We start from the raw sequence: 24,992 nt of genomic DNA on the forward strand, positions 1-24,992 counted from the left end.
TCTCATACCTGGGGCTTTCTTTCTTATTCCACTTGTAGTGACCAGTGATGAGCTCACCCTTTGGCCCTGGTCCAGAACCTCTTGCAGCTTCTTACATTTGGTAACATCAGCTGAGAGGGAGGGCAGGAAGGAAATGGTGTCTCCCAGATCAGTGGCAAAGAAAGGCTTTAACAAGCCAGGCATGGTGGTGCATACCTGTAATCCCAGCTTCAGGAGGCCGAGGCAGGAAAATTTCAAGTTTAAGGCCAACCTTGGCATCTTAGCAAGGCCCTGTCTCAAAAATAAAGAAAAAAAAAATACTGGCTCAGTGGTAGAGCACCCCTGGGTTCAATCCTCAGCCTTGAGGAAAAAAGAAGCAGCAGCACCCTGTACACAGAGAAAACCTACAGAACAGGAAGTAGTAGTTTTATGTCCTGGGGAGAAGTATGGGTTGACCTTGCATCCAAGAAGAGCATCATGCCAGTGAGTGAAAGAGAAAAGGACTCCAGAATTTTGTTCTTTGCTTAAATGGATGATTTGCTGTGTCCTTAATAGGCCTTTCCTTCAGAGGGGTCACTTGGAGTTGGGTTGAGGAGTTGTCTGCCACTGACTTTCTCAGGTCCTTGCCTAAGCAGATGCTGCTGGGGCTTCCTGCTCTCTCTGCCTGGGCCTAGAGAGAATGGAGGGAAAAGTGGGAATTCAGTCTGGACAGCGTATGGTAACTGCTCCCTGCTTCTTTTCAGGCTGAAGATGGAAACATCGAATATAAAGTGAGTCTTAGGCTGGGGAGGAGCAGAGGGTCGGGTAGGTTGCCCTTGTCATTGAAATCTGAGATCCTTCCAACTTCATGTTCTTTAGCAATTTAGCAATGTGGTTTGGGTAAAGTCTCTACCTCATTTCTGTTGGAGGGGGACTCACTGTTAAGTACCAAGGGAAAGAGGTTTAGGTGGGAAGGGAAGGTCCTAGTCCTTGGGGCAGGACAGGTGGGTACCATGGGGTTTATGATTTTACCTTCTCATGATATCCCATCTGCCCCTTAGCTGAAGCTGGTGAATCCATCCCAGTACCGCTTTGAGCATCTGGTGACACAAATGAAGTGGCGTCTCCAGGAGGGACGTGGTGAGGCTGTCTACCAGATTGGGGTTGAGGACAATGGGCTGCTGGTGGGGCTGGCTGAGGAGGAGATGCGGGCCTCCCTCAAGACCCTGCACCGGATGGCAGAGAAGTATGCTTCCCCCTCTTCCTCAGTTCTCCTTTACCTAACTCTGGGGAGGACCCACACATAGGCAGTTACCCAGGACCTCAGGGGCCAAGATGGGCTTTCCTTCTACAGTGGTCTCTTGACAAAGGGCTTTTTTGCTCCTTGATTTAAGATGTTTACTTGGTTGTTTTAGAAGAGCCATGAATACAGGATAGATTGGAGGGTGGTAGAAAGTACAATAAGGTATTAGGAGCTCTGTGTGTGTGTGGCGGGGGGTGTAGGAAGGTTGTTGTTCTAGAGCCAGGCTAGTATGCAGGGAGTATCTGTGAAGTATGGCAGCTGTGGCATTGCTGTGACAGGGTTGGAGCAGATATCACTGTTCTCCGGGAGCGAGAAGTGGATTATGATAGTGACATGCCCCGGAAGATCACTGAGGTGCTGGTACGAAAGGTTCCTGACAACCAACAGGTGAGCCTGTGTCCTTCCTGCCCCCATGCCCATACTCCCTGGGAGAGCCCTGTGGTGGCAGGCTTTTCCTGGCCTGGGATCCTGGCATCCAGATCATTCTGTTGCTCCACAGGAGCATCACCACCCTTGACTTAGGCTTCAGTAAGAAAGGGATTGGAGCCCTTACTTAATACAATTTGTCCACAGTTCCTAGACCTCCGTGTGGCTGTCCTGGGGAATGTGGACTCAGGGAAGTCAACCCTGCTTGGAGTCCTGACCCAGGGAGAGCTGGACAACGGGCGGGGCCGGGCCCGGCTCAACCTTTTCCGACACCTGCATGAGATTCAGTCTGGCCGAACCTCCAGTATCAGCTTCGAGATCCTGGGCTTTAACAGCAAGGGAGAGGTGCATGGGATCAACGGGACCCAGTGGGGCCAGACTCTGAGATGGGATGGCAGAGGTGAAGGACAGAGGTTGGGGGCTGAGTGTGGAGACTTTTTGTAATAGTATAGATGAAGGCCCTGAGGGCACTGAACAAGTTTTTCTCTTAGAAAACAAATGGGGAATCAACTGAACTAATTAGAAAATGGGGCTCAGGATTAAGAGGCAGGGCCACCTAAATCCTGGTTTAGGTCCTGGCAACTCTTAAAGGGCTGGGGAGGCTCACAGGGGGCACTGAGAGCCCTGGGCCCTGGACTAGGTGGTGAATTACAGCGACTCACGGACCGCAGAAGAGATCTGTGAGAGCAGCTCCAAGATGATCACCTTCATCGACCTGGCAGGCCACCATAAGTATCTGCACACCACCATCTTTGGCCTCACCTCCTACTGCCCTGACTGTGCCCTGCTCCTTGTCAGTGCCAATACTGGCATTGGTAAGAGGTCTTGGGCAGGGAAAGGGGGTGCTTTCCCACTTTGGGAGCCAGTACTGATTCTTCTCTTCCCTCTCCTTCTTCCTATACTCTCATTCTTCTATCCTCCTGCCTGCCTTCTTTGAGACAGCTGGCACCACAAGGGAACATCTGGGACTGGCCCTGGCCCTGAAAGTACCCTTCTTCATCGTGGTCAGCAAGGTGGACCTATGTGCCAAAACTACAGTGGAGAGGACAGTACGCCAGCTAGAGCGGGTCCTCAAGCAGCCTGGCTGCCATAAGGTCCCCATGCTGGTTACCTCTGAGGATGATGCTGTCACTGCTGCTCAGCAGTTTGCCCAGTCACCCAAGTAAGCCTGCCTCATCTTAAAGCCCTGATTCATGGGAAAGAATGCTTTAGGGCCCAGGAACTTATCTTATCTCCAGAGCCAGATGGATTCTTGCTCAGTTCTATGACTTTTTCAATTTGGGACTGAGGGAGGAAGTCTTTTTAAAGGGATTGGCCCTTCCACTATGCCAACATGGAGTCTCACTGATGCCTAGAATCCTATAGACATTTACTGTCTCCCTTGAGCTGGGGGCTGGGCTTCACATGTCATATTCCTTGGCTTGCTCACAGCCAGAAGAGAGGGCCCCTCAGCTGTCCAGACAAAAGCTCACCTTTCAATGTGTGGGCCCTTGGCCTCTGCCTTCTGGACTTCCCTCGTCTTCTCATTCCATCCCTTTCTCCATAGTGTCACCCCTATCTTCACACTGTCCAGCGTGTCTGGAGAGAGTCTGGATCTCCTTAAAGTCTTCCTGAATATCCTGCCTCCCCTGACCAACAGCAAAGAACAGGAGGAGCTTATGCAGCAGTTGACGGAATTTCAGGTAGTTGGCCAAATAAACAGGTAGAAGGGGTTAGGGGGAAGGGGCCAGTTCTAACCAGTCCCAGAGCCTATTCAGAGAAGCTGGACCTGCTAGCCCTACTTAGGAGGACATTGATAGTTTTCTTTGGCTCCAGGTGGATGAAATCTACACAGTGCCAGAGGTGGGGACTGTTGTTGGAGGGACACTTTCCAGGTGAATTGCCTTGTTTGCTACCCACCCCACTCAGCCCTCACATGCCCCTGTACTCGGAGACATCCTGGCCCAAAGGAGGAGATCCTAGAGTTGAACAGAGCCCATCTACAAAATACGCTTGTTTGCAAATTAGGCTTTCACTCTCAGAAGTACTGGCAGGAGCTAGTCTATTGGCTTATTGCTGCATGCTGGGAATCTCCAGACCCAAGTGAGATGTGTCATGGGCCCCAGGAAGAAATCTAGACTGTATTCAACTGATCTCATCTCAAAAGTATGAAATGAGAAAATGACTCTTTGCAAAGCAGAGGGTGAAACCCAAGAGAAAAATTTCCCCTTTCAGGGATCAGGTGTTCAGTGTTACCAACCCAGCAGGTACCTCTCTGCCAGATGTCACTGCTGACCTTTTCTGGCATTAGCCTTTATTGTCTGAACTAAGGATCAGGCAAGGAAGTCATCGCTCCTGTCTCCAAATCTGAAATTAGGATTTCCTTCCCCTTACTTGAGGGACTCAACCCCAGAAGGGAAAAATTGCTCTGGGTGTCTCTAGCAGAGAAGTAAGAGACCTACGCTGACACTGTGCCACCTTCCCTCTGGGCTGCAGTGGGATTTGCCGTGAGGGGGACCAGCTGGTGGTTGGCCCCACAGATGATGGCTGCTTCCTGGAGCTGAAAGTGTGCAGCATCCAGCGCAACCGCTCTGCCTGTCGTGTGCTGCGAGCTGGGCAGGCTGCTACATTGGCCCTTGGGGACTTTGACCGTGCACTGCTTCGCAAGGTGAGGTGTGTGAGTGGGATGGAGAGGGAGTGCACAGAGAAGTGCCTTGGTCTGGCTAATGAGTAAGGAGCTCCCTTCTAGAGTGCTTCAGAGAAACGCAAAGGAAACATGGTCTCTTAACCCAAGAAGCTTAAGGTTTGTTTATTATACAGACTGTATGAAAATGGTTTAGAATCCTTATGAAGAGCAGATCACTAAGTTGAATCACTGTGCAAAGTGAATGTCCAGGACACTAAACATACAAAGCTTTGAAGGGTTAGAGGTAAATAAGAGTACCTACCAAAAGGAGAATTTGAAATATTATCTTGTGAGGTCTATGTGTTTGGAGTCATGTAAAAGAAAAGGAAATTCAGGAGCTGTAAAGAGGTTGGGAGGGCTGGAAAGGGTGAGTCTAATGCTAGATCTGCCCTTCCTGGGCCTGGGGACTGTGCCTCCCCAGGGCATGGTGATGGTGAGCCCCGAGATGAATCCCACCATCTGCTCAGTGTTCGAGGCAGAGATAGTCCTACTGTTCCATGCCACCACCTTCCGACGAGGATTCCAAGTGACAGTACATGTGGGCAACGTACGTCAGACAGCAGTGGTGGAAAAGATCCATGCCAAGGTGAGAGGGACCCAGTCATGCCTCCCTTTCTCCAGGGAAAAGTCAAGAATTCTCCCTCCAGAAGGGAGGGAAGCCCAATCTCAGACTTGGCAGAGCTCCCTGATCCCATGAAGGAAACAAAAAAGCCTTACTTAGGGTGGGAAGCAGCCCACCCATAGGTCCTGAGGGTGGAGAGCCAATGCTAGTAGAGAATGGGATGGGAGGCACTGGCCAGGGCAGTGACTGCTTATCTGCTGCAGGACAAGCTGCGGACAGGGGAGAAGGCAGTTGTACGTTTCCGCTTCCTGAAACACCCAGAGTACCTGAAGGTGGGCGCCAAACTGCTGTTCCGGGAGGGTGTCACCAAGGGCATCGGCCATGTCACTGATGTGCAAGCCATTACAGCAGGAGAAGCCCAGGCCAATATGGGTTTCTGAATCCTCCAGGCAGTGACAGCTCTATTGCTGCCCCTACAATATATAAGGTGACTTCTGGCCATGCTGCCCCCTGTTGGCAGCTTTGTGTGTTAATAGGCTAGGGAGAGAGGGTGCCCTCTGCCATTTGCTTCCTGCCACCTTTGGAGAGGTGTCAAGCCTGGTTGGCCAGGGAGGGGCAGTCCTGAGGGAGAAGACAGAAATCAGGGCAGTGTTCAGCAGCTGTGTGCCCACCTGGTTGGCTCAATCCTGGCAACTCCATGGCCTGTCTACTGGAGGGAGCTGACTACAGCCACCTTGGCCCCACTCCCAGGACTGGTTGTGACTCACCAGTATGATCCCTGCACTTCAGGAATTGTCACAACTGGGGTGGTCCTCGAAAGCACTCCTTTTTCTATACCTCGTTCTCAAGGCCACGTAAGTTGCCCATCTCTACCTGACTGTGGACAAAAGACATTGCTCTTGGCCATCTGGTGGCCCAGGGTCTGAAGAAATGGCACAGGAACAGCAAATGGCAGTGCTCCCACTCTGTGCTGAGACCCAAGGCCTGTTCCTGAGCTTTATCTCCTTTCCTTTCTTCCCGCAGGGCCATTTCCCCAGCTCCTCTGATAAGCCCCACAGGTGCTATTTATTATGCTGGTCCAGGCGTGGGGCTGCCAAGCTAAGACTTGGCATACCAAAGGCCAGCTGCATGTCAGTCTTGTCCTTTTCTCTGCAATCATCTGACTTTCATCAAATAGTGGTTTTTTTCCCCCCCAGACTGGTGGCTGGGGGACCTGACCCACAGTTCCACATCCTACCATCCTCAACCCCACTTCTTGCACCCATATAAACTTTCTCATTTCAGTAATTTGTAGTGACCATACCCTTCCCTCTATCGCAGGGAACCAGGAGGAAAGGGAAAAATGTTGCCATATTTCCTACTCTTTAGGCATGGACTCCCTCCTTTCCATTTATTAGTGTCCTGGGTTCCCATGGACTCAGGGATTTGTTGATTGAAGTTTCTCTGCATATATATATATATGTATATATATATATATTTAAGTACACATATATATTGTAAAGAATAAAAAATGTTTTATTGAGTATACTGTACTTATGCTTAAGACACAGGTTCAGCTTACAGAGTTAGCTTCCTCTCTAGGATTAGAGACAAGTGAAACCCTATCATTGCTGAGCCCTGAATGGGGAAAAGATTCATCCTATATCTCATTTGCCATTCTTTTCCTCTCTCTCACATATTGGTCTTTTGTTTGTTTTGGTACCAGGGATTGAACTCAAGGGCGCTTAACCACTGAGCCACAATCCCCAGCCCTATTTTATATTTAAGAGACAGGGCCTCAATAAGTTACTGAGGCTGGCTTTAAACTCAGTTCTCTTGCCTCAGCCTCTCAAGCCACTGAGATTACAGGCATGTGCCACAGTGTCCAGCCTTCTCCCACACATTGGGTCCATGTTCTCTCCTGCTTTTCATAGTTCTTTGAGTAAGCAAAGCTAAACAGCTTTTCAGCTCAAATAGGCAGCTATACTATATTTGAAGACTTCAATACTTGTTAGCAGCTCAGTGGTAAGGACAGATTTAATCAGATTTGGAGATTAGAATGCCAGCTGGTTAAAAAAAAATTATTTTTTTTGGTGGTATTGGGGATTGAACCCAGAGGTGCTTGACCACTGAGCAACATCCCTAACCCTTCTTTTTGTGTGTGTGTGCGTATGGTGCTGGGAATTGAACTCAGGGCCTTGTGCATGCGAGGCAAGCACTCTGCCAACTGAGGTATATCCCCAGCCCCCTAGCCCTTCCTATTTTTTTTTTTTTTAGAGAGAGAATTTTTAATATTTATTTTTTAGTTCTCGGCGGACACAACATCTTTGTTGGTATGTGGTGCTGAGGATCGAACCCGGGCCGCAGGCGTGCCAGGCGAGCGCGCTGCCGCTTGAGCCACATCCCCAGCCCTAGCCCTTCTTATTTTGAAACAGGGTCTGAATTCCTGAAGCTGGCCTAAATTATGATCCTCCTGCCTCAGTTCTCGAGTTGCTGGGATTATAGGCATGCACCGCCCTGCCTGGCAAGTAATTAGGCACACTTTTCAGGTTTGTAGAACCTAAACTAGATTCTTGGAGCTGTGGGAGCCACCTGGCCAAACCTCACTCCCTCTTCCTATTTCTATATTTTCATGTTATGGGTAAAGAAACAGGGCCTAAGGCTAAAATAAACTGCAGAAAACAGGGACTACATTTGGGCACTAACCCTGGCAAAGAAATATAATGATATATGTGGCCCAAGGTCCTATGTGGCATTCCGCTTCTAAAGTATTAAATAGCTACCACTCAGGGACAGCTGCTGCTTAAAATACTTAACGTGTTACTAAGAGGCTGTGGTTAAAGAACTTCCTTCTATATCAGGAGCTAAGAGTGTTTACTTCTTTTTGAACATTTGCTGATAGTGAAGAAGGAAAGGATATATGCAGCAAAACTTAATATAGCTCTCCCCCTAGCACTGACCTTTGCACGCCTGTCTGCTCTCCCCTTCACAGCTCAAACTGGGTTAGGGCTAGGATTTCCAAGAAAACACAAGTTGTGCTGTAAGTATTACTATTGGTCATCTACTAGCCACCCTCCCCTACCCTGTAGAAGTTCAATGAAACTTCTACAGTTGGGCCTGTTTCTACCACATCACATTTCTGTACAAAAGTTTATTCAGTTTGATCTATTGAACAGCAAAAAAGAAGCTTCACCTTGTTTTTACTTATCTTTTCTAGATTAAGAAGGGAAATGTTGGAAAATCATGTCTCAGTACTTAGTATCCATCTCCAGGAACTAGTGAGCCACTCTGCTATGTTAATGGAACATTTAGGGGGATAAAGTGTATAAGGCAGATCCTGAAGGAGTTTGTAACTTTTTATTGTCCCAGATATTCAACCAAGGAATATTAAGCACTTGTTATGTGCAAGGCACTGTGAAGAATTCCTGCCTTTAAGAAACTACAAATCTAGTAGAGAAAAAGCAATGTACCCAGTGAATTACTGTGAGTTCCCTTAGAAAAGGAAAAAACAGTTTCTTGCTAGATCCTGTGGTTTTCAAACAAATTAAATACAAGTCTAATTAAAAAAATAAGTTAAAAAGTATAAGATGATTTGTATATACAAATATTTAGTACTTGGTAAGCTATGGCACCAGTGACTCCAGAGGCTGAGGCAGGCTGAGACACGTTCAAGGCCAACCCTGGGCAACTTAGACCTTGTCTAAAAAAAAAGGGCTATGGATGTAGCTCAGTGGTAGGTGCACCCCCTAGGTTCAGTCCCCATGCCCCCGTAACCTACCACATCATTTTCAGTTGGTTCCATGTATAATTCAAGGTTTCTGTTTTCAGAGAAACTCAAAAGAACTGGGATGTGGCTCAGAGAAAGAGTGCTTGTCTGGTATGTTGAAGGCCCTAGATGGACCCATAGCACCCCATCCCCAATACTATAAGCATGGACAAGTTCAAAAGCTATAATAGCCCTAAACACTTATACTTTAATAAGAAGAGATCAACATACTAGTGACCCTAAAATCCCAAGCAAGCATTTACCTCTTAAATTTGCACTCAGTGTTAAGGAAATATTCTCTAGTATTTTCTAGATTAGCATTTCTAAAATGACACACATTGGGAGGTCTTAATATATAGGTCTTGATTGTTTCTTGGTGATGCTGTTCTTGGGGAATAGCAAGGTTCTAGAGATGATCTTGATTGTGACTTATCCAAACAGGCTTTCTGAACTAGCACAGGAGCAATCTCATTCTACGTTAGAATAAAATGTAGAGGTATAAGGGCCAGTAGCTAAAATAGGCTAATAGCTTTACTTGTATGAAATTAGGTGGTAATCTAGCAGCTTTTATATGAAGAGCCCTCCCTAAACTAGTTACCACTTTCAGGGTTTCAAGTCCTCAGGCATTGTCTGAACTGTTGCAAAGGTAGGAAGATTTTGGATTGGTTTAGGGATTGAGCCCAGGGACACTTAACCACTAAGTCACATCCTCAGCCCCAATCCTTCCCCTCTCCCCGCACCCCACCGCTTTTTTTTTTTTTTTTAAACTTCTGGTACTAAGTTGTTTAGACTCACTTTGAACTTCCAGTCCTGTCTCAGACTTGAGCCCCTGGGATTATAGCATTTTTTGAGAAAGGGTCTCACTAAGTTGCTAAGGCTGACTTTGAATTTGTGATCCTCCTGCTCTGCCTCCTGATTCACTAGGATTAAGGCCAGTTTTGTTTTTTTTAACCATTTTTACTCAGTTTCTTTTTAAGCCAGTGTGTGTGTTTGTCTTTTTGTGGTACCAGGAATAGAACTCAGAGGATTATATCCCCTACCTCTTTTATTTTTTGCAACAGTGTCTTGCTAAATTGCTGAGGCTGGTCTTGAGCTTATGATCATCCTGCCTTAGCCTCCCCAGTAGCTGCCATTACAGGTGGAACATCTTCTATAATCTCTAAGGTAATTATCTCAGTTTTTCAGTTGAGGAACTGAAGTAACTTGCTTAAAGCTATACTCAGAAATTGAGGCAGAAGAAAGTTTGGGATCAGGTCTCATAGGTTCCAAGCCCACACGCTTTTTGCTGTGTGACACCTTAAAAACAAAAAGGATGAATTTTTTACAATTTGGTGGGGATAGGGGAGACTGAGAACTTAACCAGGGGCTATTTACCATTGATCTACAACATCCCCTGGCCTCCCCCCCACACTTTTTATTTTTTTAAAGAGACAGGGTCTTGCTAAATTGCTGAGGCTCACCTCAAATTGGTAATCCTCCTTCCTCAGAACTGTAAACATCCTAACTTGGGAGGCTATCAGCAATGGGATTAAAATCCCATGAGAAGAGATAGGACCTTAACCCAGTACCTAACATAATTATTTTTTAAACTAAAAATTTCATTGTTATGGATTTCCTTACTTGCACCTTTCAGGCAGTGGATAAAATATTAAATTCCTTCAGCAAGCCTGAGGGCAGCACTAATGTGTTAATGGCTTAAAAAATGATTCCAATGTCTGCATGCCCTCAGGCCTGGGGCGTTTATTACTGGAGGACAAAGGGCTCTTGGAATTTCTTTTGCCTTGAGTCATAGCAGAAAGAACTTGGGGTTTTGAGGAATGGGGCTGCAAAAATGATTTCTGCAACTCCACTGCAAAATGATAGTCCATATGTTCTGGCATCTCCCATACTAATATCAGGGAGCCACACTTCTCACAGGGCACTTGGTCCTCAGCAGCTAGAAGACTAGGGGTGGTAGCTACCTTTGGGGCTACCTCCACAGACTTGGAAGCTAAAAATGTAAGGATATTTGAGCTGTTCTGGGCTAAATCAATCTCTGTAGAAACTTCTTTGGAGGAGTCTAGCTTCAATGCTCCTTTACAAACAGGGACAACATCTGAATATTCTGCTGGGAAATGATTTGTTAACCCTTTAAAGTTGGACTGAAGGTTTTGTGGAGGGGAAGAAACTGAAGAATTAATATGCTGTTTCTGCTCTAGAAGCAAACTTTTCTGCTTGAAGAAGGACTCGGTTCCTGTAGTATGACGCATTTGAAAAAATGAGGGCTTGGATGTTGAATTGCTCATGGGGGCCTGAGTAGTAGCACTAAAAGATGAAAATGAAGCTTCTTTGACTTTCTGCTTTTCTGCAGCTTTCTTTTCTGCAGCTTTTTGGAAGAATGACTCCAGAGAGGTGGTTGCTTTCTTAGTGGCTGTTATTGCTGGGCCACTTCCCTGGGTCTTAGCTTCTGAGCTGGTAACTGGCATCTTTGGCAGAGAGCTTGAGTTGCCGCTCAAGAACATGGTGATGTCTGTGCAAGATGAAGTTGTAGAGGCAGAGAATTTGGTAGCACAGAGGAAAAGCATTGTGAGTGGAGGGGACCTGTATACAAAGGAAAAGAATAAGGAGATTAACGACAGGTCACTAGTTTCAGAGCTTATATAGATTCAGTTCATAAGGGACTGGTATTCTAGTTCTGCCACAAGAGGAAGTTATTCCTTAATGTTGAGTGTTTCTCAAACTTTATTATATATTGTATTAACATAGTACCTGGGATGAACAGAGAATTTCTGCTAATTTCAACTAGTTTCCTAGCTGATGCTGATATTGCTTGTCTGGGACCACCTTAGGAACCAGCTAGGTATTATTATTTTATAAGACAGCTGAAAAAGTTGCTATAATTCAGGGTTGGGGCAAGTAATTTTATTCAGAATAACAGAAATGAAATGCTTTAGAATATTCAGACTAGAAACACTTGAAAAGTAAGCTTTGTAGACATTCTCATGTTTTTATTTATTCATTCATTCATTTTGGGGTATTGGGGATTGAACCACAGTACTTTACCACTAAAAAGACTGGGGATGTAGATACCAAGGATTGAACCCAGGGGTGCTTAACCATTGAGCAATATCCTCAGCCCTTTATGTTTTATTTTGAGACAGGATCTCACCAAGTTGCTTAAGGCCTTGTTAAATCTTTAAACCAGCTTTGAATTAGTGATCCCCCTGCCTCAGGTTCCTTAGCTACATGCCACTATATCCAGCATCCGCGGTCAACTTTTTTTTTTTAAGTTGTTGATGGACCTTTATTTTATTTATTTTGTGGTGCCGAGAATCGAACCCAGTGCCTCATGCATGCCAGGTAAGCGCACTACCACTGAGGCACAACCCCAACCCAAAATTAAATTTAAAAAAAAATATTTTTTAGTTGTAGTTGGACACAATATCTTATTATTTTTTTTAATGTGGTGCTGAGGATCAAACCCAGGACTTTGCACATGCTAGGCAAGCGCTCTACTGCTGAGCCACCATCCCAGCCCCTAAAAATTAAATTTTGAGGCAGGTTCTTACTAAATTGCTGAGGCTAGCCTTGAACTTGTAATCCTCCTGCCTCAGCCTCCCAAGTCACTGGGATTAAAATCATGCCCATTCTTCTATTTTTAAATTTTTATATATATATTTTTTTAATTTTTTTTTTTAGTTATTTATATGCAGTGCTAAGAATTGAATCCAGGGCCTCACACATGCGAGGCAAGCACTCTACCACTGAGCCACAACCCCAGCCCCTAAATAGCGCATTTCTTAACCCAGACAGACTTTCCAGAATGAAATTCTACAACTGCTTTTGGTTACCAATCCCAGTTTCCAATATTTCAGGAAATTCCTGTCATAAAGTTCTTCATTATATCTAATTACCTTAATAAAATTTTCATGAGCTGTATTTCAGAACATGAGGCACAGTTGTATGTACAGATTCACTCCTCAATGAAGCAAAGAATAAATGTTATTTTAAAGTTATTATGATGAAATCTCACTATCTTCAGATTTCATACTTTGGGACCATCTCAGATAATGTTGATGCCTCCCTGTTCAATAATTTTCACATTATTGGTGAGGAGTATGTTATGGTTTGTCAACTTTCAAATAAGGTTTCATATATCACTTGGTTCTGTGTAACTCCAACAAATTATAGATCTATACATATATTGGATAACTTTTTTTTTTTTTAAGAGGGAGAGAGAGAGAGAATTTTTAATATTTATTTTTTAGTTCTCGGCAGACACAACATCTTTGTTTGTATGTGGTGCTGAGGATTGAACCCAGGCCGCAGGCATGCCAGGCGAGCGCGCTGCCGCTTGAGCCACATCCCCAGCCCATATTTAGATAACTTAATGATAAATGTTATTTTTTAATTATCTTAGTGTACAACTGTATTTAATAGGCTGTATTTAATAAGGATTCCAATCCTGAAAATTATCATCTATTTGGCTATACTTAATGACCAAAGGAAGTTTATTATGAATATGACCTTTGATATAACACCAGTGGAGCTTGCAGCTAAACTGGGATGTTATAGATAATCAATAAACCAAAGTCACTTTCTTAAATACAAAAGCTGCTTTTAAGATGGAACAGTCAGGGCTGGGGATGTGGCTCAAGTGGTAGCGTGTTCCTGGCATGCGTGAGAAACTCCTTAGCACCACATAAAAATTAAGATATTGTGTCCACCTAAAACTAAAAAATAAATATTAAAAAAAAAATGGAACAATTAAGCAGCTGGGTGCAGTGCTACGTGCCTATAATCTCAGTGACTTGAGAAGCTGAGGCAGAAGGATCACGAGTTCAAAGCCAGCCTCAGCAAAAGCAAGGTGCTGCGTGCAATTCAGTGAGACGCTGTCTCTAAATAAAATACAAAATAGGGCTGAGGAGGTGGTTCGGTGGTCAAGTGCCCCTGAGTTCAATCCCCAGTACCCCCCGCCCCTCCCCCCAAAAAAGATGGGACAACCAAGCACTTGAGAGTGAAGTTCCCAAGTATATTCTAATAAGTGTTGCTAATCTGAGTCATAAGGAGCCTACCTCAGATGAAAGAGTTTGGATGCCCACTAATTTTAGAGCCAAGACGGAATAAGTGGATAAGTCTCTTTTTCAGAAGAGACTTAGAAAAAAAAAAAAAAAACACAACTCACCACTCAGTTTGGATTCCAGAAGTATTACAGTTTCTGATGACAGCAAAAGCATCGTGGCTCATCTTGTGAGCATCATAGTGGGTAAGGGCACAGCAACGGCGCAGGCTGCTGAGACGTTTGTCTCCTTGTACACGAATGCTTACAATCAACTGTGTGGCTACTCTGTCATTCTGTGGGTAGAAAAGATTTGGGACTAGAAATAAAGTTATCAAGAGCATCTGGATTCTGTATACTGAACTACATGGGAGGAATTAAAAGAACCAGGGTAAAAGACTGGTTTAGAAACAAAGTTTCAACTAAGTGAAGAATAAACTGTCACTAAGCAAAACATGAGGCTCTTTTATTCCATTTTGTATATTCATTAGAGTTCTTACTTTGCACATGTTTGGTACTATGAGAGATGCAAAGACAATCCCTGTTTTCATATATTGTATTAATAGTATAGAATTTATACATTACAATCACGTTTTCTGAGTAAAAATCCAATCACATGGTTGGGTTGTGTCTCAGCACCACATAAAAATAAATAAAATAAAGGTATTGTGTCCATTTACAACTAAAAAAAATATTTTTTTAAATCCAATTATGTGATTCCACACACAAAAAAGTTTGTGCTATTTCTGGATGTAAGAAGTAATCAGACAAGACATAATTTGGGTGATGGGATATTAAAATATCTAGGATATTTTGACAAGTAATGGGAACAGGACAGAAAAAAATGAAAATGGAACTCTCTTGAATTTTTTTCAGGTGCATAAGCAAGATTATAACAAAATACTACAGTATTACATTCTATTTTATTACTGAAAAAGAGTTTAGGAAAGTAATTGTCTGAAAGTCAGGATGTCACCAATGAGTAGTGGTTCTAGTTTCCAATCAAGTCCTTTGTCTTTTTTCTGCCCTGTTGCTTTTATGCTAAAAGCAGCTGAAATTTCTACTGGTACCTCGACACAGAATGGTAAAACCTCTAAAGAGCAAGACCATTTACTACTTTTCAGTTAAGTCTAAACATCTGAATACTGTTGATGTTCATCAAACCAAAATAAAGGTAAAGACATGGAAATATAAGAAAGTGAAAAGGATCCCAGCAAAAATCAAAAGATGAGCTGGACATGGGGCATGCCTGTAATTCCAGTGGTTTGGGAGGCTGAAGCAGAAAGCGATAAATCAAGGCCAGCCTCAACTATTTAGTGAAGCCCTAAGCAACTTAGTAAGACCCTGTTTCAAAAAATAAAAAGGGCTGGGGATGTGACTCAGTGGTCAAGCACCCATGGATTCAATCCCTGGTACAAAAAAATATGCTAGTGAGAAGAAATGTTCCTGTGGCAGGGTGAAAATAACATTTATGAGATTTGCATATCTTGAGAGAATATAAATTGGCAATTACAAATAAACCCTTGTTGATGAAAAAGATACAACTATAATTGAGTGCCTATTATTATATCTAGGCAATACCAGGAGATGCAAGAGAGAACAAATAAAGTCCAGAACCTCATGGATTTTACATTGTAATAGGAGCTGCATATAAGAAACAAGAAGCAGGGTTGGGGTTGTGGCTCAGTGGTAAGAGTGCTCACCTAGCATTCACAAGGCACCGGATTTGATCTCAGCACCATATAAATGTAAAATAAAGAAATTGTATCCACTTAAGCTTAAGAATATTAAAAAAAAAAAGAAGGCAAGTAATGAAAATTACTACAGAGAGCTGAGCATGATGGGATTCAAATCCCAGCTACTTGGGATTATAGGTATTAGCCAAGGCAGGAGGATTCCAAGTTGGAGGCCAGCTTTAGCAGCTTTGTAAGACCCTATATCAAAAAAATAAAAAAGGCTGGGGATGTAGGCTCAGTGGTAGAGAGCTTGCCTAGCATGCATGAATTCCCCAGTACCATTAAAATAATAATAAAAAAGCCAGCTTCTCAAAAATTTAAAAGGAATGTGTTCAATCCCTGATGTGTACACACACACACACCCACACACAGCCATAGCAACTTAGCAACACCCTGTCTTAAAAAGGACTGGGTTCAATCCTTGGTACACACACGCACACAAACCAATATGAGCAAAGAAAGATTCTCTGAGGCAAAGGAACAGGAAATGCAAAAGTGTTACGGTGAGATCTTAACTGGTGTATTAGATAAAAGGGAAAGAAGCCAGTGAAGTAGACACTACAGCAGAATAAATGAGAAGAAAAGGTGAGAGACAAGAAACTAGATCATTATATTTATAGATTTAAAAAAAAAGATTCTAGCCAGGCATGTAATCCCAATTTACTTGGGAAGTTGAGGCAATAGAATTGCAAGTTCAAGGTCAGCCTAGGCAATTTAGTGAGACTCTGTCTCAAAGTAGTGGTAGAGTGCTTGCTTAGCATGTGAAAGGCCCTGTGTTTGACTCCTTGGGCTAAATAAATAAATAAATAAATCCTTAACAGAGCTTAGATGGCAAAGGAAGCAACTGGAATATTTTAAACAGTGGAGGTTCAGGATCTTCTGTCTTGAGTTATTCTTTTGGGTATAATTTTCAGGAACCTTCCTACCCCCACTCCTCCGCAATGGATAGAAATTGGGAAGAAAAGCCCCAGAGGATTATAGAGAGATGAGTACTGAGTGACACCTAGTGGGCAAAGTTGCACAGGCCCAATAACAGCTGGGATCAAATTCCTCTTTACATTACCTACCAAAGATGTAAGAATGTAGGTAGGTAATGTAATGGTCAAGAATAGTCCAAAACTACTTGTTTGCTCTTTTGTAGCTGTAATTGGTCATGAATGTTCTTTTGGTAGGTAATGTAAAGAGGAATTTGATCTCAGTTGTTATATGTAACTTTGAAAACATTATGTTAAAGATTTAAAGGGCTGAGTCTATAGCTCAGTGGAACAGTTCTTGCCTAGCATGCATGAGGAATTGGGTTTGATCCTTAGCACCACATTAAAAAAAAATACAATAAAGGCATGCTGTTTATCTACAACTACAAATAATAATAATAATAATAAGATTTCAAGCCAGTCCAGACCAGGCACAATGGCGCATGCTGTAATGCCAACGGCTCAGGAGTTGGAGGCAGGAGGATCTTGAGTTCAAAGCCAGCTTTAGCAACAGCAAGGCACTAAGCAACTCAATGAGACCCTGTCTCTAAATAAATTACAAAATAGGGCTGGGGATGTGGTATGCCCCCCCCCAAAAAAAATAATTATAAGCCAGTCCAAAAGAAATTAAAGGGATACAAATAGGAAAAGAGGAGCTCAAACTATCTCTCTTTGCTGATGACATGATCCTATATTTAGAATACTCAAAAAACTCCACCAGAAAACTTACAGAACTCATAAATGAATTCCGCAAAGTAGCAGGATAAAAAAATTTTTTTGGTGTTGGGTGAGTTACCAGGGATTGAACTCGGGGAGACTTGACCACTGAGCGATATCCCCAGCCCTTTTTGTATTTTATTTAGAGACAGGGTCTCACTGAATTGCTTAGTGTCTGATTTTTGCTAAGGCTGGCTTTGAACTCAAGATCCTCCTATCTCAGCTTCCCAAGCTGCTGGAATTACAGGTGTGCACTACCATGCCTGGCAGGAAACAAAATTAACACCCATAAATCAATTGCATGTTCCTATACGCCAATGATGAATCAGCTTAAAAAGAAATTAGGAAAACTATCCCATTTATAATAGCCTCAAAAACAAAAAATACCACTTGGGAATCAATCTAACAAAAGAGGTGAAAGACCTACAATGAATACTATAGAACAGGGGTTAGGGTTGTGGCTCAATGGTAGAGTGCTTGCCTAGCACAGGTAAGGCACTGAGTTCGATCCTCAGCACCCCATAAAATTAAATAAATAAAAATAAAGGCATTGTGTCCACCTACAACTAAAAAACAAAAAACAAAACAAACAAACAAAATTCTATAGAACACTAAAAGAAACCTGAAGAAGATGGGAAGATCTCCCAGGTTCATGGGTAGGCAAATTAATATGGTCAAAACAGCCATACTACCAAAAGCGATATACAGATTTAATGCAATTCCATTAAAATTCTGGTTATGTTCTTCATGGAAATAAAAAAAGTAGGGCCGGGGTTGTGGCTCAGTGGTAAAGGGCTTGCCCAGCATGCGTGAGGCACTGGGTTTGATCCCTGGCACCACATAAAAATAAACAAATAAAATAAAGGTATTGTGTTCATCTACAACTAAAAAAATATTAAAAAAAAAAAAAGAAATACAAAAAGTAGTCATGAAATCCATTTGGAAAAATAAGAGGCCCAGAATAGCCAAAGCAATCCTTAGAATAGCGAAGCAAGAGGCATCACAATACCAGATCTTATACTACACAGTTAGTTACAAAAATGGCATGTTATTGGCACCAAAACAGTCATGAAGACCAATGGTACAGAATAGAAGAACACAGAGACAAACCCACATAAATACAATTTTCTCATACTAGTCAAAGTCACCAAAAATATACATTGGAGAAAAGAGCCTTTTCGACAAATGGTGCAGGAAATCCATATGTAGAAAATGAAATTTAACCCATCTCTCACCTTGCACAAAACTCAAAATAGATCTAAGGCCTAGGTATTAGATTAGAAACCCTGTACCTACTAGAAGAAAATGTAGGCCCAACATTCCAACATGACTTCTAAGACTCCTAAAGCACAAGGAATAAAATAAAAAATTCAAAAATCAATAAATGGGATAGTATCAAATCAAAGATTCTTCACAGCAAAGGAAACAATCAAGAGTGAAGAGAGAGCCTGGAGAATGAGAGAAAAATCTTTGCCACCAATACCTCAGATAGGACATTAATTTCCAGGATATATAAAGAATCAAGGGCTGGGGCTATAGCTCAGTGGTAGAGTGCTTTCCTAGCATGCATGAGGCACTGGGTTCAATCCTCAGCACCACATGTAAATAAACAAATAAAATAAAGGCATTCTGTCCATCTACAACTACAAAAGAGAATTTAAAAAATATTTAAAAAAAGAACTCAAAAAGCTCAATACCAAAAAAATAAATAACGCAATCAATAAATGGTCAAAGGAATTAAACAGACATTTCTCAAAAAGAAGCCATCGACAAATATATGAAAAACTGTTCAATATCTCTAGCAAGTAGAGAAATGCAAATTAAAACTACATTGAGATTTCATTTCACTCCAACTAGAATTGCAATTATCAAGAATACAAGTAACAATAAATGTTGGCAAGGATGAGGGGAAATGAGTACACTCATACGTTGTTGGTGGGACTGCAAATTAATGCAATCACTTTGGAAAGCAGTATGGAAATTCCTCAAAAAACTCGGAATAGGGGATGGGGTTGTGGCTCAGTGGTAGAGCGCTTGCCTAGCATGTGTGAGGCACTGGGTTCGATCCCCTGCTCCATGTGAAAAAATAAACAAAATACAGGTATTGTGTCCATCCACAACTAAAAAAAAAAAAACTAGGAATGGAACCTCCATTTGACCCACTTATCCCACTCCTCAGTATATACCCAAAGGAGTTAAAATTAGCATACTACAATGATGCAGCCACATCAATGTTTATAGCAGCATAATTCATAACAACTAAGCTATGAAACCAACCTAGATGCCCATCAACAGATAAATGGATAAAGATATTGTGGTATATATATATATATATATATATATACAAAGGAATATTACTCAGCAATAAAGAAGAATGACTATGACATTTTGCTGGTAATTGGTTGGATTTGGAGACTACCTGCTAAGTGAAATAAACCAATCTCCCAAAAAAATAAAGGTCGAATGTCCTCTTTGATATGTGGGTACTAACCCAGGGAAGCAGGAAAACAGAAATTCAGTGGATTAAACAAAGGAGAATGAAGAAAAGGGAGGGAGATAGGAATAGAAAAGACAGTGGAATGAATCTTACATAACTTTCCTATGTACGTATATGAATACACCACAATGAATCTCACCATCATGTACATCCACAAGACTGGGATCCTAATTAGAATAAGATTTATTCCATGCTTGTATAAATATATCAAAATAGATTCTATTGTCATGTATAACTAAAAAGAACCAATTAAAAACAAAAGATTTCAAGCCAGTCACAAAAGAATCATATGTATTGTATGATTCCATTTATATGAAGTTTCCAGAATATTAAATCCATAAAAACAAAATGCAGACTAGTAGTTTACCTAGGGCTGAGATTAGGTAGGGGAGAAATTAAAAATGACTATTAATAAATACAGGAATTCTTTCTGGGTAATGACAATTCTATAATCAATTGTGGAATAGCTGTACAACTCTGGAATATACTAAAATGACTGAACTACACACTTGAAATGGCTGGATTTTACAGCACATAAAGTATATCAATAGAGCTGTTTAAAAGGAACAAAGAGCCGGGCATGGTGGCACATGCCTATAATCCCAGCAACTCAGAAATCTGAGGAAAGTTCAAAGGCAGCCTTAGCAATTTAGCAAGGCTCTAAGCAACTGAGCATGGCTCTGTCTCAAAATAAAAATGGCTGGGGATGTGGCTCATTGGTTAAGTATCCCTGGGTTCATTCCTCAATACAATACAATACAATACAATACAATACAATACAATACATACATACATACATATATACAAACAAAGAAAGAAAGAAATTGTCTGATGGCTAATGTGTGACTTATTTTCTGGGTTTAAACTGCACTACTCCCAAGTCCAATAACTTATGGTTCAATCTCTCAGAGTCCTGCTCAATGACTATGCACTCTGAAGAAAGTCCATTCTATATTCAGGGTTTCAGAAGTTTGATAAGAAAATCTAAAAACATAGAGGCAAATGATAATGAGAGAGACAGAGTTAGGTCTTATGTTCACAGAACTAGGCTTTTCAAGATCAAGTTGAGTTTTATGGGCCTATGTTAAGAGAAGGTAAAAGATTTCTTAAAATTTTCTAGGCTGATATTTTTTTCTAACTTTGTTCCTATTCCAAAAGGTAAGGAGAAGCTGATTTAAATCCCAAAGCCTACTCCAGGAATAAAGAAAGAAAATCTTACATCATTTCGGTCTTTGGTCAGTCTTTCTTCAAGTTCTTGGGCTAACTGCAAAAGCCACCATTGTACCTAGAAAAGTATTTAAACTTTAATCCTTCTTTTAAATACTCAAGGAGGTTGGGGTAAAGCACTTGCCTAGCATGCACAAGGCCCTGGATTCAATCTTCAGCACTGCAAAAATTGAATATTCCAGGTCCATTATAGAACTAGATAGTGGATTTGTTCAGTTTTTTTTTAAACATTTATTTATTTTTTTTTTAGTTGTAGACAATACCCTTACTTATTTATGTTTTTGTAGTGCTGAGAATCGAACCCAGGGCCTTGCACATGCTAGACAAGCACTCTACTGCTGAGCCACAATCCCAGCCAGGATTTGAGCAGTTTTAACCCAAATAGAATTGTATACCAATGCCTCCCCCATAAGCAGATTATAGAAATCTTCTCAGTATTCTCTAAGTTCAAGATTTTCATTTTCTTTTCCTGCTGGCATGGTATAATGAATTTCATGTATGTCCAAGCATTGAAAAAAAGACCTACTTGAGGCACAATATCCTAGGTTTTCCAAGTTTCCATCTACCAAAAAATGAGAAACTCTATTTAATTTGGTCAGTTCCATTTTATTTTATTTTTTAGATGGAAGAAATGGAAACAAGTAATAAATCCCAAGTTAAACTAATATCAAAATAGAACACAAGCTTCCTTTTTCCTTCAGACTTTATAAAGTTCCCATTTAACTGGCTAAAGATTACATAGCAAATAAAATCTACCCACTACCTCTTAAAAGAGGCAATTTTCTATCAAGAATGCCTGCTTACCTGTTCCCGAGTAGCCAGAGCTGTTTTTCCTGGGAAATTCTTGCTACAGCCAATGGTTTTGGGTAGTTGCCTGGGCTTAACTGGATCATGTTCAATTCCTCGGCACATGGCATAGAGCCAAGACCTAATAAAACCAATAAAATCATTTAAGATGATAATAAATTATTATTCTTATTTAATCTAAACACCTATATTACCTTTTTATCCTTTTCATAAAAAAAGGAAAAATGTCCAAAATTTAAGTGTACTTGACCTCTCTGAGAGAACTCCAGCTCTCTCAAATTAATCCCACTGCAATATATTGAGAAGGAGAGCCTCACCTAATTTTTTGGGGGAGTGGGGGGGTACTGGGGATTTAACCCAGGAATGCTTAACCATAGAGCCACATCCCCAGTCCTTTTTACTTTTTTAAAATTTTGAGACAGGGTCTCGCTAAATTGCTTAGGGCTCACTAAATTGTTGAGGCTGGCCTGGAACTTATAGTCTTCCTGCCTCAGCCTCCTAAGCCCCTGGGATTACAGGCGTGCATCACCACACCTGGCCTCATATAGTATTTTAAAGCAAAAATAACCAACTAGGGCTGGGGATGTGGCTCAAGCGGCAGCGCGCTCGTCTGGCATGCGTGCGGCCCAGGTTCGATCCTCAGCACCACATACCAACAAAGATGTTGTGTCTGCCGAGAACTAAAAAATAAATATTAAAAATTCTCTCTCTCTCTCTCCTCTCTCTCTCTCTCTTTAAAAAAAAAAAATAACCAACTAGTGAAACTGCCTCAAGGAATAAATGTTGAACTAAAGATAGATATAGATTTTACTAAGTGGTTCTATATTTGAACTTAGCATTTCCATAAAGATTAAAAAATATTATGAATCACTTACCCATTCTTTTCTCCAAAATGACTCTGAAGCTGGGATTCAGTGAACTTGGTCAGTTCACCCATGTATTCTACCCCTAGAATTTCAATGACAGAGGCTCCTAGCTTTCCTCCAAGACTACGGCTGACAACGAGGGAAAAAAGAATTTACAGATCAGATCATAAATATCTAGTTAACAGCAAACATAAGAACTCTGATACTGTAAATAGCTCTTCAAAAAGTTCAGAGAAGCTAGGCACCATGGCTCATGCCTTTAATCACAGTGACTCCGGAGGCTGAGGCAGGAGGATCACAAGTTTGCAGCCAGCCTCAGAAACTTAGTGAGAACTTGTCTCAAACAAAAACAAAAACAAATAACTCAGAGAAAATGAGAGCACATATTAATCCTATATACTCTTTTTAAAACATTTTTTTGGGGGGTATTGGGGATTAAACCTGGGGTTTAATCACTGAGCCATATCTCTAGCCCTAGTCCTATACTCTCTTAGTTTTCTAGCATCAGACTAGATGACTCTGAGAATTCAGATACTCTTCCAGGTTCAGATCTAGGGGGAAGATTAATAAGAGCATAAGCAAAAGAGTAGTTATTGATTAGGCAATAAGCCAATTATATATAAAAATTTTAGCTGTCCAAGATCTACTGTCCTAAAAAAAAAAAATCTACTGTCCTACTTGAGGCTTAAAATTACAAACCCAATCCCTAGTTCCTTTTATTTGATGTGCACCACCATGCCCATATAAAACCATTTTATACTTAAGAATACAGTCAAAATTCTCCATCCTGGCCTTTGAAGTACTCTATAATCTGTCTTAACCTAATTTTTGAGTCTGTTTCCATTACCTGTGTTCATTAATATTAACTAGTTCACATCTTAGTTCACTGAAAATATCTTCCACTTTCTCCCCTCCTTGTGCTACAAATATTCTCCAAATCAGTGCTGTTTTATTTACTATTCTTGGCTGACTCTCCATATATGCCAACCTGAAAGCAAAATTGCATGCCCTGTTCATAAATCCTTCTGATTACTTTCTTTTTTTGTGTGTGCTCTTCAATAATATTATAAGCCCTTGTCAATAACACATAATTGGTACACACAACTTGGTTATTCTTTTGAATTGTCTTCTTTCATAACTAGTTGGGGGCAATTCAATAGCTCTGAACACCTTATTTGATATTAGAGGAGAGAAAGCAAGTAAAAAAATTTTTTTTGGAACATAGGAATAGACTTGAATAAAAAAAAATCTAGAAGGAAGTTAAAAATATAGCTAAAACTCAGTTCATCTTTTTTAAAAATAGGACGATCACAGATCATCCAGAATTGAAAATTCATTAAGAAAAAAGTTTCAGAGCCAGGTATGGTGGCACACACCTATAATTCTAGCTACTTGGGAGGCTGAGGCAAAAGAGAATTATAAGTTCAAGGCCAGCCTCAGGTGTCTAAAAATAAAAATTAGAAAAGGGACTGGTAGGGCTGGAGATATAGCTCAGTTGGTAGAGTGCTTACCTAGCATGCACAAGACCCTGGATTCAATCCCCAGCACCACAAAAAAAAAAAAAAAAAAAGAAAAGGGACTGGTAATGTAGCTCAGTGATAGGACACCCTGGATTTAATCCCCAGTAAAAACAAAAATAAAAGAAAAAGTCTTGGGCTGGGGATGTGGCTCAAGCGGTAGCGCGCGCTCGCCTGGCATGTGCAGGGCGCTGGGTTCGATCCTCAGCACCACATAAAAATAAAATAAAGATGTATGTCCACCGAAAACTAAAAAATAAAATATTAAAAAACTCTCTCTCTCTTAAAAAAAAAAGAAGTCTCACTATGCTTCAACATTTTAATTGTTTGTGTTGTCTTCCTTCTAATAGCCTGGTACCTATTTTCCCTGCTCAGATACTTTATAGGACTAAAAAATTACAACCAGAGAGCATCTTCTCTTGAGTATGTGTGAAATTTAAGGTGTTCCCTAAATACTTACATTTTGCGAATAGGCATTTGGTTGAAGAGCTGTGGGACGGATCCATGTGAGACCACCGTCTGGCGGTTGGGCTTGTTTAGTCCACAGGCCAGTTTTGCCAGGACCTGGAAACATGGAAATCAGGACTGTCAACTCACCTGTGCAGAGTTGGAGGAAATTAAGATACACACATAGAGGCAGTACAGGGGCTGTAAACTAATGATTCCACATTAAGAACAAAATAAAAAAAGAAACTTCATGTTCTACAACATCCTCAGTGGAAAACATGAACCATTATTATTATTAACCTCATTATTCTTCCTATATCTCTTCCATTCTCAGTTTTCCCCTAGTCATTTTTCCGCCTCCATCTATTCTTTGAGATCTTCCCACTTTTTGGGGGAGGGGTGTGGGAAGGGTTTTAATGGGAGATAGAACCCAGGGGTGTTTTACCACTGAGGTACATCCCCAGCCCTTTTTATTTTTTGAGACAAGGTTTTGTAATTTGCTAAGGC

At 41.4% G+C, this 24,992-nt stretch overlaps 2 protein-coding genes across 8 annotated transcripts in view; one reads left to right on the forward strand and one right to left on the reverse strand.

Annotated features, from left to right (window-relative positions):
* The window catches only part of Gtpbp2 (GTP binding protein 2), a 40,781-nt gene that overhangs the window by 1,435 nt on the left and 14,354 nt on the right, over nucleotides 1–24,992 (forward strand). Inside the window, exons 2-12 of one of the 3 annotated variants that reach the window (XM_005318637.4) lie at nucleotides 723–749; nucleotides 1,020–1,204; nucleotides 1,540–1,648; nucleotides 1,835–2,032; nucleotides 2,328–2,502; nucleotides 2,630–2,849; nucleotides 3,234–3,369; nucleotides 3,503–3,561; nucleotides 4,163–4,334; nucleotides 4,774–4,938; nucleotides 5,178–6,439. In XM_005318637.4, coding sequence (XP_005318694.1) covers nucleotides 723–749; nucleotides 1,020–1,204; nucleotides 1,540–1,648; nucleotides 1,835–2,032; nucleotides 2,328–2,502; nucleotides 2,630–2,849; nucleotides 3,234–3,369; nucleotides 3,503–3,561; nucleotides 4,163–4,334; nucleotides 4,774–4,938; nucleotides 5,178–5,354 — 1,623 coding nt within the window. In that variant the 3' untranslated portion in view covers nucleotides 5,355–6,439. Of the gene's footprint in view, nucleotides 1–722; nucleotides 750–1,019; nucleotides 1,205–1,539; nucleotides 1,649–1,834; nucleotides 2,033–2,327; nucleotides 2,503–2,629; nucleotides 2,850–3,233; nucleotides 3,370–3,502; nucleotides 3,562–4,162; nucleotides 4,335–4,773; nucleotides 4,939–5,177; nucleotides 6,440–24,992 lie in introns of those variants that run through there. The other 2 variants (XM_078019960.1, XM_040282719.2) reach the window with 2 other exon arrangements.
* The window catches only part of Polh (DNA polymerase eta), a 36,688-nt gene continuing 18,104 nt past the window's right edge, over nucleotides 6,409–24,992 (reverse strand). For 3 of the 5 annotated variants that reach the window (XM_021721867.3, XM_078019958.1, XM_021721866.3), the window contains 6 exons: nucleotides 24,499–24,602; nucleotides 22,531–22,650; nucleotides 21,653–21,776; nucleotides 20,841–20,906; nucleotides 13,824–13,993; nucleotides 6,409–11,239 (listed from right to left, as the gene is read on the reverse strand). In XM_021721867.3, the coding sequence (XP_021577542.1) occupies nucleotides 10,339–11,239; nucleotides 13,824–13,993; nucleotides 20,841–20,906; nucleotides 21,653–21,776; nucleotides 22,531–22,650; nucleotides 24,499–24,602 (1,485 nt within the window). In that variant the 3' untranslated portion in view covers nucleotides 6,409–10,338. The remainder of the gene's footprint in view (nucleotides 11,240–13,823; nucleotides 13,994–20,840; nucleotides 20,907–21,652; nucleotides 21,777–22,530; nucleotides 22,651–24,498; nucleotides 24,603–24,992) is intronic. The other 2 variants (XM_078019959.1, XM_021721868.3) reach the window with 2 other exon arrangements.

This window comes from Ictidomys tridecemlineatus, chromosome 8 (assembly GCF_052094955.1).
Source record: "Ictidomys tridecemlineatus isolate mIctTri1 chromosome 8, mIctTri1.hap1, whole genome shotgun sequence".
NCBI lineage: Eukaryota > Metazoa > Chordata > Mammalia > Rodentia > Sciuridae > Ictidomys > Ictidomys tridecemlineatus.